This window comes from Nannospalax galili, unplaced genomic scaffold (assembly GCF_000622305.1).
Source record: "Nannospalax galili isolate Female #2095 unplaced genomic scaffold, S.galili_v1.0 scaffold973, whole genome shotgun sequence".
In the NCBI taxonomy this organism is placed as follows: domain Eukaryota; kingdom Metazoa; phylum Chordata; class Mammalia; order Rodentia; family Spalacidae; genus Nannospalax; species Nannospalax galili.
The window spans coordinates 2166062-2178086 of record NW_008334020.1 but is presented as its reverse complement, the minus strand read 5'-3'; the positions used below and the strand labels follow the sequence as shown (position 1 = coordinate 2178086).

The 12025-nt window shown below is 34.8% G+C and overlaps 1 protein-coding gene across 8 annotated transcripts in view; it reads left to right on the top strand.

The window, feature by feature from the left end:
- Positions 1–12025, top strand: part of Cacna2d1 (calcium voltage-gated channel auxiliary subunit alpha2delta 1) — a 499112-nt gene that overhangs the window by 262092 nt on the left and 224995 nt on the right. For all 8 annotated transcript variants that reach the window (XR_003848843.1, XM_017797133.2, XM_017797131.2 and 5 more), the window contains exon 4: positions 1116–1175. Coding sequence is in view for 7 of the 8 variants with exons in the window: in XM_017797133.2 (XP_017652622.1) it covers positions 1116–1175 (60 nt within the window). In the remaining variant the exon portion in view is untranslated. The remainder of the gene's footprint in view (positions 1–1115; positions 1176–12025) is intronic.

The window sequence follows — 12025 nt, the reverse complement described above, 5'->3', positions numbered from 1 at the left end:
TATTGCATTTGCTGTTAAGTTTGTACTGTTTCCACCTGTTCAAGGCAAACCACAAGTACAAACCACAAGTATGCTCAGCACTGTTATTTTCTCAAGAGAACACAGGTTGTAAACAGAATCATAAGTATTCTTCATAGTTGATGACTAACATACACATTGCTCTGAGCACTTCATATTTAATAACTTTTTTAATCCTTTCAACAGCACATGAGGCAGGCTTTCAAGTTATTCACATGAAGAAAAGTAAGGGGATCCAACTTTATCCAAGGTTGCATCATTGGCTGGCAGGTAGCAAGGACTGATGTTCAACATCAGGCCATCTGGTTCCCAACTTTTTATCTTGTGGAAGCTTTTCATAAGAAGCACATAATAGTCAAAATGAAAAATAGAAAAAGAATAATCTGAGAAAGTACTGGGGAGGAGATAAAAGTTTATTTAGAAAATATGAGTAGCAGACAGACAGGAGACTTTGTATCCCTAACTAACCCTAATGTAATTAACTTGAAAATACTTGCGGGAAACAGGCCAGCCTCACATTCTCCTCTGACTTCAGCATAGTGAAATGAAGCCATTTCCAGATGTGCGGGTTCTGAGTTTACAGTCTTAAAGATCATCTCAAAAACATCTAAGTATATATCCTCAGCATCTAGGACATCTGAATATGTTATTATAAATGTGCTTATTGTGCTTAGGACATACTTACTAATTTTCAATGCCAATGCCTTTCCACTGGCTGAAATATTTTCAGAATAGTGTTTTCTAAAAACAGGACTATAGTCAAACTAATGTACCATCTTGATTAAATCTTTTGCCAAAATTAAAATATTAGTCATTGAAGAAAAGCACTTGGTACCACTGAGAAGAAGAAAGGTACACTAACTCAGTGGTGTTCAAGAATAGTAGGCTATTCATTGCTGTTGGGTAAATACACAGGCATCGACTCTAGTAGGTTAGATTTCTGATTTAGACATATGAGTTGTAAATAATCAGTGTCTACTCTTTTTATGTCCATAATTGATTAGAATATGCAAACACACCAATAGTGTGTTAGGCTACAGTTACATGTTGCTATGGTATAGTCATCTGTATTTTAAGATCTACTGTTTCTTTTTCAGCGCCTGGCTATGGAAGCAGAGAAAGTTCAAGCTGCACACCAGTGGAGGGAGGATTTTGCAGTAAGGATCTTTTTATAATCACTTCATTTAAGTAGACTGATATTTCGTATTTGGATAGTTTTAGTCACACTGAAATATTTTCCATTATAGCATTTTATGATGTTAGAGGACCCAAGACTGCCAAAATTAATTCTTTGCTTTATTCTTTTTCCTTAATACTTTGAATAATCAGGACCAGTTAACTTAGTTGAAATGTTTGTGCTCATATGTCATATAAAAAAGGAGACAAATCTGTTAAAGTGATCTCCCATTCGCAAAAGTATTTGAAAAAAATTATTAAAACGGCATTGAATAGTATCTGAATAATTTTCCTGGTGATTTTGAAAAACAAGTTTTATTTAATTATTGTCCTTTTTTAAGAAAAGACATTCATTTTGTAAATGTCTGGATGGTGGTATGATTGAAGTAAGCATGCATATATTAAGCATAAAGATTTACATTACTTTACATTGCCCAGAGTGTTCCTCCTTTTACTCTGGACTCCTAGCCATGTCAACTGCCATTAGTTTTCACTGTTTTGCTTTTTTCTTTTGATAAGCTTGCTTTTTTTCATAAAGGGTACTGGATTAATTATATGTAGCAGACATCATCTTGTAATGGTATTGGTCCTTTTATTACCTGTCACCCCCTCTTATAGCCAGTGAAAAAGGCTATGCTTTTTAACTGTCACATAGTCAATGTACATATTTATAATGGAGACGTCTTCAGTTTCTAATCACTGGAAACTTTCAGACCACTCATTTTGGGACTGTAACCTTCCTCTAACCCCCACTTCCTATTTATAAAGGACTAGAGTGTGAGTGACGGCTTGATTGTACTTTCTAGTATCTTATTTTAAAAAGTGTTGAACGTAATGTTCAGAAAGTTTTGCTTCAATAGCTTTAGGAAGTAAAACTTCTACTTTGTTTTGTGTTTTATATAAAGGAAATAGACTAAATAATATGATCATCTTTTATAAACTTAAATCTTCCATGTTGATGCTTCTGATCCCATTTAATCTACCAACTTATATTAAATAATTAATTAGAAATGATCCTACTGTCATTTTATTTGATTTTTCTCAGTGAATTGATCAAGATGTTGGTCTTAGGTAGATATTGTATTGACTTACCATTGTTTGTTACATAGGTTTATAAAGGGCAATTTGTCAATTAAAATATATGAAAGGAAGTGATGAACAAGTAAAAATCATAAGCACCTTGAACACTAGCTAACTGTGAGCTGTTGGGGTGAAGGGTTTTGGCTTGGAGTTAGCCACTTTTTGATAAAAGAATGATTTTAAAATTTAGTTCCTCAAATACAACAGAAAACAGTCTACCCAAACACATAACCTAACTAAGTAATAATGAATGACTTTTCTTCCCCACTTTACCTCATGTAGAGATGGCCTGTGAAGTGTAATAAAGCTACAGCTGTATCTGTTCTGTGTTCTGTGTGGTATTGTTATAATACAATTGCTTCTGATTTAGTTTGAATCTTCAGTAATTAGGAGAACTCAAATGATCTTTAAAGTCTCACAGAGTCTACCTATGTAATGCATAAATTATACCCTTCTGTTCAAAAAGTTCTTGTTTTCATTAAAGTCATTTGGTATGTTAGGTAGTATTGCAAAAAGGAACACCTTGGAAGTAGGTTTGTACTAATGCCATCTTTCCAATGCTTTTCTGTTTAGATATTATCACTTTCTAGGCAAAAGGTTTCATTTCTCAGATGTACTGCAAACTTTGAACACTGGACTCATTAAAATTGAATCATCATTTTAGCACTGGCTTTTTTTCTCTCTTTAAAGAAGTGATAGGTGACCAGACTTAAAACACAACACTTGATGGGTGTTAGCTTTTGCACATTTTTTTAATCTACACCATCATCAATTGAAGACCCTCTAGCATTGTATTTATTTCACTCATTTCTTACAAAAGAAGCTAATTAAGTGGTGATAAACTTATAGTTTTAATCTGTGCTATTATTTGTGAGATGCCAAAAGGTTTTACCTATAATCGTAATTCCTATTATATGTCATTAATGTCTATGTCTACACAGGAGCACTGTTAGAAAATTTCATGCAAGATGGGTCCACAGTGACACAAAAGCCATTACTAAGTATTATATGGATAGAAATGAAATTATTTACTCACGCACTAAACATTCCTATCAAATAGTGGTCACTGTGTGAGAGAATTCTTGAACAACTTTTGTTCTTAAATTTCCAATAGGTTACTCGCAGAGAAGTTGGGACCCGTTTAACATATTAATTAATCCAAAAAAGACTGTTAAAAGGAAAAGAAGTTAGAGGCTGGTTAATTATTTTTTCCCGACTACTCTTCCATAGAGCTGTCCATGCAGTTCATAAGACTTGAATCTGTCAGTTTGCTCACTTGAGAGTTTATGTTCTTCCAAATCTTTCCATATCCACCAAATGTGTACAGTAACTCTTCCTTTCAAATTGGATGAGGTGATAGAATACTGAGATCATGAGGATGTTTATGCCCAGTGAATAGAACTTGTGAAAAACTTGCCTAATTTTAAAGATTCAAATAATGAAAAAAGTAGTAAACTGAGACACACTCTCCCCATCTTTTTCTCTGAAAGTAGATAGCACTTTAGTTCACAGACGTATCAAGTTAAATCGATAATTTGGGGGCAAAATAAAATTCAAATTGGTGCTTGAAAATTAAACATAACATTAAATCTCTATTTCAAAAAAGAACCTAGAATATTTTCAAATTTTGTCCATCTTTTAAGCAAACAATTTTAGATGTTTAATCTGAAGTCAAATACTACATTTCAAAAGGTCCTTCGTTTAAAGTTTATAATTGTTTTATCTTTTAAGATATTTAACTGTTTGTACCAGCGCAATAGTTCTTTAATGCTGTCTTTTAATAATTTAACACTGAGATGATTTAGAAGGCAGAAATAGTTTCCTAAAAGGTGCATTAACATTTCAAAAAGAAATATAATATTCTGCTTCTTCCCTCAAGCATAAGTTGGCAAGTTTCATTAATATTACTCAGGCAAAAGTTGATTAACATTCCCTACTGTGTAATGTAGGGAAAAAAAATCTCATAAACAGTGAGAACAAAAGGCAAAGCACTAATATGCTGGCAGCGTGAAGCAGCTCCTGTAATTCACACTCTCCCTCAGCTCCTTTTCATTCCCAAAGGAATATACAAGGAAGGGAACAACTGGCTGGTTAGTTCTGTTGATTAGAGCTTGGTGGTAACAACAAAGGAAGGAACAAAGGCATATACTCTAAAAGGATTAAGATTTATTTGGTCATGCATTTACAAGTTCAAACCAATATTTGTAAATAAGCTATGTCTACCAGCTGCTTTTCAGGTCCCCAGGCAACTTATGGGTATTAAAGGAACATATCATGTCACTTAAGATGGACAAATTATTTTATTAAGGGCAGGTAGGCAGAAGAAGAAAAGGAGCTTGGAAAACTAACTGTTCTGCCTGAAATAATTGCCTTTATTTCCACCAAACAGATCTTTTCCAATTGCATCTGAAATCTCATTTGATTGTGTTGCAATGGCTGGTTAACTAAAGCAATTTCGTTTCCAACTAAGCCTGCAATATTAATTGTACTTACACATGTATAAACATAAGGGATGCCTAATTTGTATTTTAATAACTAGGATCTTTATGTATGGCTTATTAGCGCCAGCTTGTTACTGTGTAGGCTGAGTGGAGATGTCTACAAATTGGCCAGTAAATAAAAAATTTGAAGAACCTCTTTAGCTTCAGCTTCATGGGGAAAATAAATTAGAAGAGAAAATTTTTTCTAGTGAAGTTGAATGTTATTGAGTATCAATCAGGCTAGTTTAATACTTCAGTACAGTTTTAATTCTGTAATTGTCAAAATAATATTGCCAAATTATACATTAAAATGTTCTTTTAACATTCTAATGTTCAAAATTTTGTGTTTTGCAAGTAAAATTAATTAGGCACACACATTAGGTATTGTTTCATAGTTCTTTATTTGATGAATTGATGAAATTGCATCATTCTTGTTACTTATAATAGAAACAGTGTATTCAATGAGAAAACATACTTATTTTGGCTTTAACATATAAAGAAAAGCAGTATTCTACCTTACACCCTCGATAAGAATGGATTAATTTTGAGGGGTAAAAACTGGGGGATGGATGAGGTTCAAGAGATGATTAAGACGTTAAGAGTACTAACTGCTCTCATAGAGGACAAGGGTTCAATTTCCAGCACCAACATGTTGTCTTACAATTCCAGTTTCAGGAGATCAGATACCCTCTTCTGACCTGTTCAGGCATTGCACTATACAGGCGCACTTATACACATGCAGGCAATACACTCATATACATAAAATAAAAATAACAATAAAAAATTGGGGGATAGCATGATGCCTTCATAAAGGAATAAATGAATTTGATGGATTATTAAAATAATTTCAGGCTCTGATTTGATTTGGCTCTTCTTAGTTTCTAATTCTGGATAATTCACTTGCATATTTTAATGTTTTGCCACAATTTTTTAACTGCTTCTTTGATATCTCTTAAAAAATCTATCCTTATCATGAAAATAGTTTAAATGGAGCTATACTGCAAAATTGATGTACACTATCATCAAAAATGGAAACCAATTCAGTGGAAGTCAGGCTAACTTCATTGCCTTTATCTAAACTTAAGTGCCCAGGATGAAAGTATAACATTGACAGAGTTTAAATTGTGATAGAATATATCTTTTCATTTATTATACTGAAAAGACAAAGCAATGCGTTTAAACTTGGCTCCAAACATTACTTTGACTCTTAATAATATTTAGTATTACCTGGTTACCACTTTGACTTCACTTTCTATTTTTCATTTAAAGCCCAAGTTAAAATAGTGCATGCAGGGTAGTGGAAATCCCTCATCAAGGCACTGTAATGAGATGCCTTATGGAAAGGAAGATTTAGATAATTTAAAAGGCTGTGTAAGAGTCTTCCTTTCTTTTCCTGCCCACTCAGCAAGGAGAGATGATAGAAAATAGGACAGGCAATATTCCTCAGTGAAGAATGGGGAGGAGAAGCACTGGTCTCCATGTTGTTCTTGATCTTTCTGCTGCCTCCCTTTTCTGGGATTGAGGTTATACAAATACAGTCAGTTACTGAGAGATTTCTGAAACTGCTGCCAGTGTTTAAAATTCCCAGTCACACAGATTGCCCAGAATCATCCTCATTGATATTTAAGGAGTCAATAGCTGTCCCTTGCTGGTCCCAAATTACAGCTGTCAAAAGAACAATTTTGTCAGAAATTTCATTAATTTCTACAACGTAAGCTGCATTAATTTTTTGTATGTAATTTATTTCTGATTTACTGTAGTAATTTCTGAACCACAAAAGAAAAGATGAAGAATGTGTATAAACATTACCAATATTTATGATTTATGTATAATTCATAGTCTATGAAGAATTACTCCAAAAATCTCCATTTTTCATTTTTGAATGCCTTCAGTGAGGGGTTGGGGAGATAACTGGTCATTGGATAAAGTATTTACTACACAATCATGAGGATCTGCATTTGGATCCTGAGCACCCAAGTACACACCAAGCAAGTGTGGCCCCTGCTTGTAATTCCATCTCTTGGAAGGTAGAGATGGGGATTCCTATAGGGATCAAGCTGGCAAGCTAGAATAGGCATATCAACAAGTTCTGGGTTCAACTGACAGACCTGCACCAATGAAAAATGGGGTGAATGATGAAGTAAGACTCTGGATATTAACTTTGGGTTTCATATGCATGCCCCACGTACATACACCCTCACACATGCAAACATGGATACATGCACACCACACAGACAAGTGCAAAAAAAAAAAATTCATCAGTGATTGCTAGTTGAGTTTACTTTACATTTTGGGTATGCCCTGCCCTCCGTATTCTGGCTTATCTAAATTTTCCAAACTTACTATTGTAACATCTGTATTTTAATGACCACCATTTTCTTAAAATAAACATCCCAGAGTAAATTATTGATGCTTTCCTAAAAGAATATTCCTTTATTTATTTACCCGTAGACTTTTGCCTCTGCCTAAAATTTTTTTCTCTCAGTATATTTTTTTCTCCATGTTTTTTCACCACTAAAATATAAACTTCTATGGATGAGAAGCACAGCTAATGAATTATGAAGAATCTACAGTCTAGTGCAGTTTATGGCAGATAAGAACCTGAATATTTGTATATATTTTATTAAAAATGATAACTTGTACTACTGGGACATCAGTTTTCACTTGTAAACATTACCGTCAATATTACTGAAAAGATAATGAAAAATTTATTTGAACTGAACTTCTATGTGTTGGAATATATTACCCACAGCTGTGGCATAGTTATGAAGCACCGGGCTTAGAGTTATGCAAATCTACTTCAAATTTTGGATCTGACCGTTACTTACTCTTCAGTTTTGGCAAAATAATATTCTTCTGAAATTTCAACTTATTTATTTAAAAATCTCATTTCTATCATTTCCATCAGTAGAATTGTCTCCATGAGGTGATCAGTAATTGCCCTGTGTATTTCCAGGATCACTGTTTTCTCCCATAGGAAATATTTCTAGAAACTCCAGGTTAATCTCAGGTGATCCCAAGTAGGTTGACACTATCCCTTGATAAGAGTGCACTCATCCGGTGAGCACCTTCCAGCCCCTACTCCTGCCGTTGCCACTTGTCTCATTGAGATTTCTTTGAGCTGGGAACACTAGGACTCTAGGCAGACCTGGGATGAATGACTCTATTCCCAACTCCAGTGGGTTTTAATGAAGAGGCCTGGAAGCCAGAACTCATGAGACCTGTGTTACAGAGATCCTGAAGAAAATGACTCATTCTTTATTTCTTTAATTATTCTCTGTGCAAGAGTAAAATATTCTTGAGGAGGGTCTTCATCCCTCACTCCATCTTCATCCTTTCAATATCCTTGTGACTCTTGTGCAATTGACTTCCAATAAATGAATGCATCAAAAAAAATTTCTGATAATTTTCCAGTCTATACCCACATTATCACACTTCAGGCTGACCGTAGAAGGTTCTATTACTACATGGATTTGTAGCTCCAAAGTTTCATTTATAAATTAAATTTTGGAAGCTATATAGATGTTGCCTAAACATTTGGAAAATTTTTCAAAGATGATAATTTTAATATAGGGGGCATCATTTCTTTCAAGACCCAAGTTGTAGAGTGCACATTTTCATTTACTAGAGATCTTTAAGGACTGAGTTGGGACAGTCACTTTATAACCAGTGACTATTTTTGTATTAAGGCTAAATAACATTAGTGCTGGAAGAATTTCAACTTAGTGGAATTAAAGATAGTTAATGGCTCTGTTAATACTGTCATGGTAAAATGAGACTGCCTCCAGGAGTTGCATACCTGACCTGAAACCTTTTGTTCCTGAGGTTTATCCTATTGTAAAATTGGAGTTTTAAAATAAAGGGACCAAATAACAATATTCAGGCCATTGGTGTAAATTGTAAAGAACAGTTCCTAGTGGAATGCCTTTGAAAATTGAGCACTGTCCAAAAGAGTGAATGTTGGCTACCGACGACTTAGCGAACTGTTTTACATGAGATCCACTGTCCAGATTACTGAAAAGCTATAGTTAAGAATCCAGTGACACAGAGAGTAGACATTACAAGCAGAAATTCATCCCAAAATACATTTATGGGCAGACAGAAGGTGTTTTAGACAGGTTTTGAGACAAAGTTTAGACATTAGAAATAAAACAACACAACCTACAGAATACTCTAATATAGAATTTGTCTTCAATTTCTTTAAAATACACAATTAGGCCAGGTGTGGTGGCCCACACCTTTAATCCCAGCACTTGGGTTATTTTGATATATCACAGTGAAAGATTTATCGTCCTCTTTTTTTTTTTTTTTTTTTTTTTCAAAAAAAAAAAAAAAAAAAAAAAAAAAAAAAAAAGAATACAATTGGACTTTAATATTAGAGTTGATTACACATAAGAACAATTTTACAGAAATGTAGGTGAGTGATGAACTCTCCCAGCACAGTTACCATGTAAGCCTCATTCTCCATTCTCTTCTTGCCCTTCAACCTTCTGAAGCTGCCTGAGAAATAGACTGATCCTCCCATACTTACTAACCCTTCTCTCAAATAAGTCCATTTTAAATTTTTTCCATTTCTTTCAACATAAAGCTAAGTATCTCTTAGTATTAAAAACAACTCATTGCCCCATTTCTTTTGCTACATTTCTATTGTGTCTTGTAGTTTAGTTGGGACCTAACCTTTCTCCCTTCAAATGGATGGCCCACCTGATCACATTTCAAATTGCATCTCATTGGTAGCTCATTTAATAAAACCTTATCAGCTTTTCAAGTTTATCTTCATACTTGGACTTTGTACACATTTTAATAATTTTCCCTTTCTTCTCTTAGTTTTTAGGAACCCCACTTTCCCAGTGTTCCTGTGTTCATCCTATCTAATCACTTACCAATCTCCTTTGTAGTTTCTCATTCTTTACCACATTTCTCTAGATTTATGGCACAGCCTTTACTCTCTCATCTTGAAAGTTTTTTTTTTTTTTAATAAAAATAGTTCGTCTTTTCATAGACTTTAGATATAACATCACTTGAACCTCTTTCCTGAGCTCTAGGCTTATTTATAGCCATCCACACTAGTTGTTTCCAAGCATTTGTGGACATCCCGGATGTTCAAATGAAATGTTTACATTACATCTTCCCCACAGAATTTTCATTATCTGTTACTTTTCTAATCTCAAATGATGTGTCTTCCTTCCATCCCTAGCTAATATGGCCATAGGTAAAAAGTAATTCCTGGGGGAGTTTGGGGAGGTAGTTCAGTAGTTAATGTGCTTGCTGTATAGGCATGAGGCATTTAATTCAATCTTCAGCATCACATTAAAAAAAGACCTGGGGTGCATGCCTAAAATTTCAGCTCTGGGGAGGCAGAGACAAGAAGATCTGTGGGAGTAAGAATCCAGTAAGAATCCAAAAAGCAAAACTCATGGCTCCTGAGGAAGGGCTCCCAGATGCAAGCACAAGCAGAGGAGGCGCGGGGGGAGAGATTCTTAATTCCTTCCTCTGTCATATAGAGTTCAGCTGCAAGTTTTGCCAATACTGAGTCTCTTTATTGTGTATTCATTTCTCTTCCTTGTCATTACCACTATTTTTGTCCCAAATAGCTATGTCTTTTTAGGCAGAATCAACTGAAATTATTAACTGAATTGTGAAGCAAAGCATCTGCTGCTCTGTGGTATTCAAAAGTTGCTTTACAGAATTGTACTGAGAAAGATCAGAGCATTCTACCTCAAAACCTTTTAAAATGAAGAACTAGAGACAAATGCAGAGGCAGGATGCTCACCTTCATTACTCTCTTCCCTTGCCCTGAAGTAGGTCCTGACCCTCATGTGAGAGGAGCCCTTTGTGTACTGAGAGGAAAGGGACATTTTTATTTCTGATGGCACAGGGGCCTGGAAGAATCTGGACCAGCCAACTTCCATATTAGGCCCAGCTTGGTTACCAGCAGGACATACTTTATTATCCAGCCAAACTTCTCAACTGTCCACTTTTCCATCAAACCCAGTATTAAAATGTACCAGGATTTTTTTTTTTTCAGCATCTTGATTTCCTTAAAAAGGCGCCCGTCACATAAAACTTGGGGGCGGTAAATCTGTGTGCTTCTCTTTTGTTGAAAGGGCTTTGAATTTAAAAGTTCAAATGAGAGCCCTCATGATGGGACATGCCTGTAATCCCAGAACTTCAGAGACAAAAGCAAGAAGACCACTCACTGCCTGTTCAAGGCCTATCTGATCCATGTATAGAGTTCCAAGCCAGTCAGGATGATACAGGGAGACATTCTCCAAACCAAAAGAAAACAGACCAGCAAAAAAAAAAAACAAAACAAACAAGACAAAACAAACCAGCAAAAACAAAAGCAAACAAACCACAACAAAAAAGAGAACATTGACAAAAAAGCCACAGTTCAAGTCAAATTGGGCATGGTATGGTATTGCTGGCCTGCAATACAAAAACTGAGGAGGTAGAAGTAGGAGGGTAAGAAATTCAAGTCAAATAAGCTTAAGTGACATAATGATCTACAAAAAAGAACTTAACATTTTTAAAATTTTCACAGCTAAATAATCACATTTTCATTTAGTGAGCATTTGTGCAATTTATTTGTTCAATGCTTTTGTCATATATTTTTCATGAGAAGTATGAAAACATGCTAAGTTCCTAGTAATATTTAATGAATAAAGAAATTTGTACTGAGAGTGTGTTCTGTTTGGATAAACCAGTTTATCTGCATTTCTTTTCATTGCATTCTTGTCAGATCTTATTGCTATATTATTTCTATGTTGTTGAGATTTGCCTCATGTTCTGTAACCATAATCCCCACAGAGTTTAATTCTGGATCTATATGTTGTTTATGGAAACTACAACTCACTAAGAAGGTAATAAGAGATAGTTTTTGAGTCAAATCTGAGTGATCATGCCTGGGAACATGTTTCTCCTAGAAGCACTCCTTGAGATTCTATGACTTACAGAACAAAGAAACCATAAATCCAAGTGTTCTACAAATACACTGGTGAAGATAGCAGATAGGCAGGTACTACAAACTGTTGTAGGATTATGATACTTTCTGATGAGAGTTTTAGCTTTTGGATTGGTGGAAGCTATTAGCCTACTAACTTAACACCTACTGAATGGTTTTATCTGATGGTAAAAAAGATATTAAATTAGACATAGGCTAGGGATGGACAGTGAAAGGATACTAAAGATAACTCAAGATAATTTATCTGGATCTGCCATGTGCCAGCTCTCTGGAGTCCAAATTTCTCATCAGTCATTTAGTCTTGTAG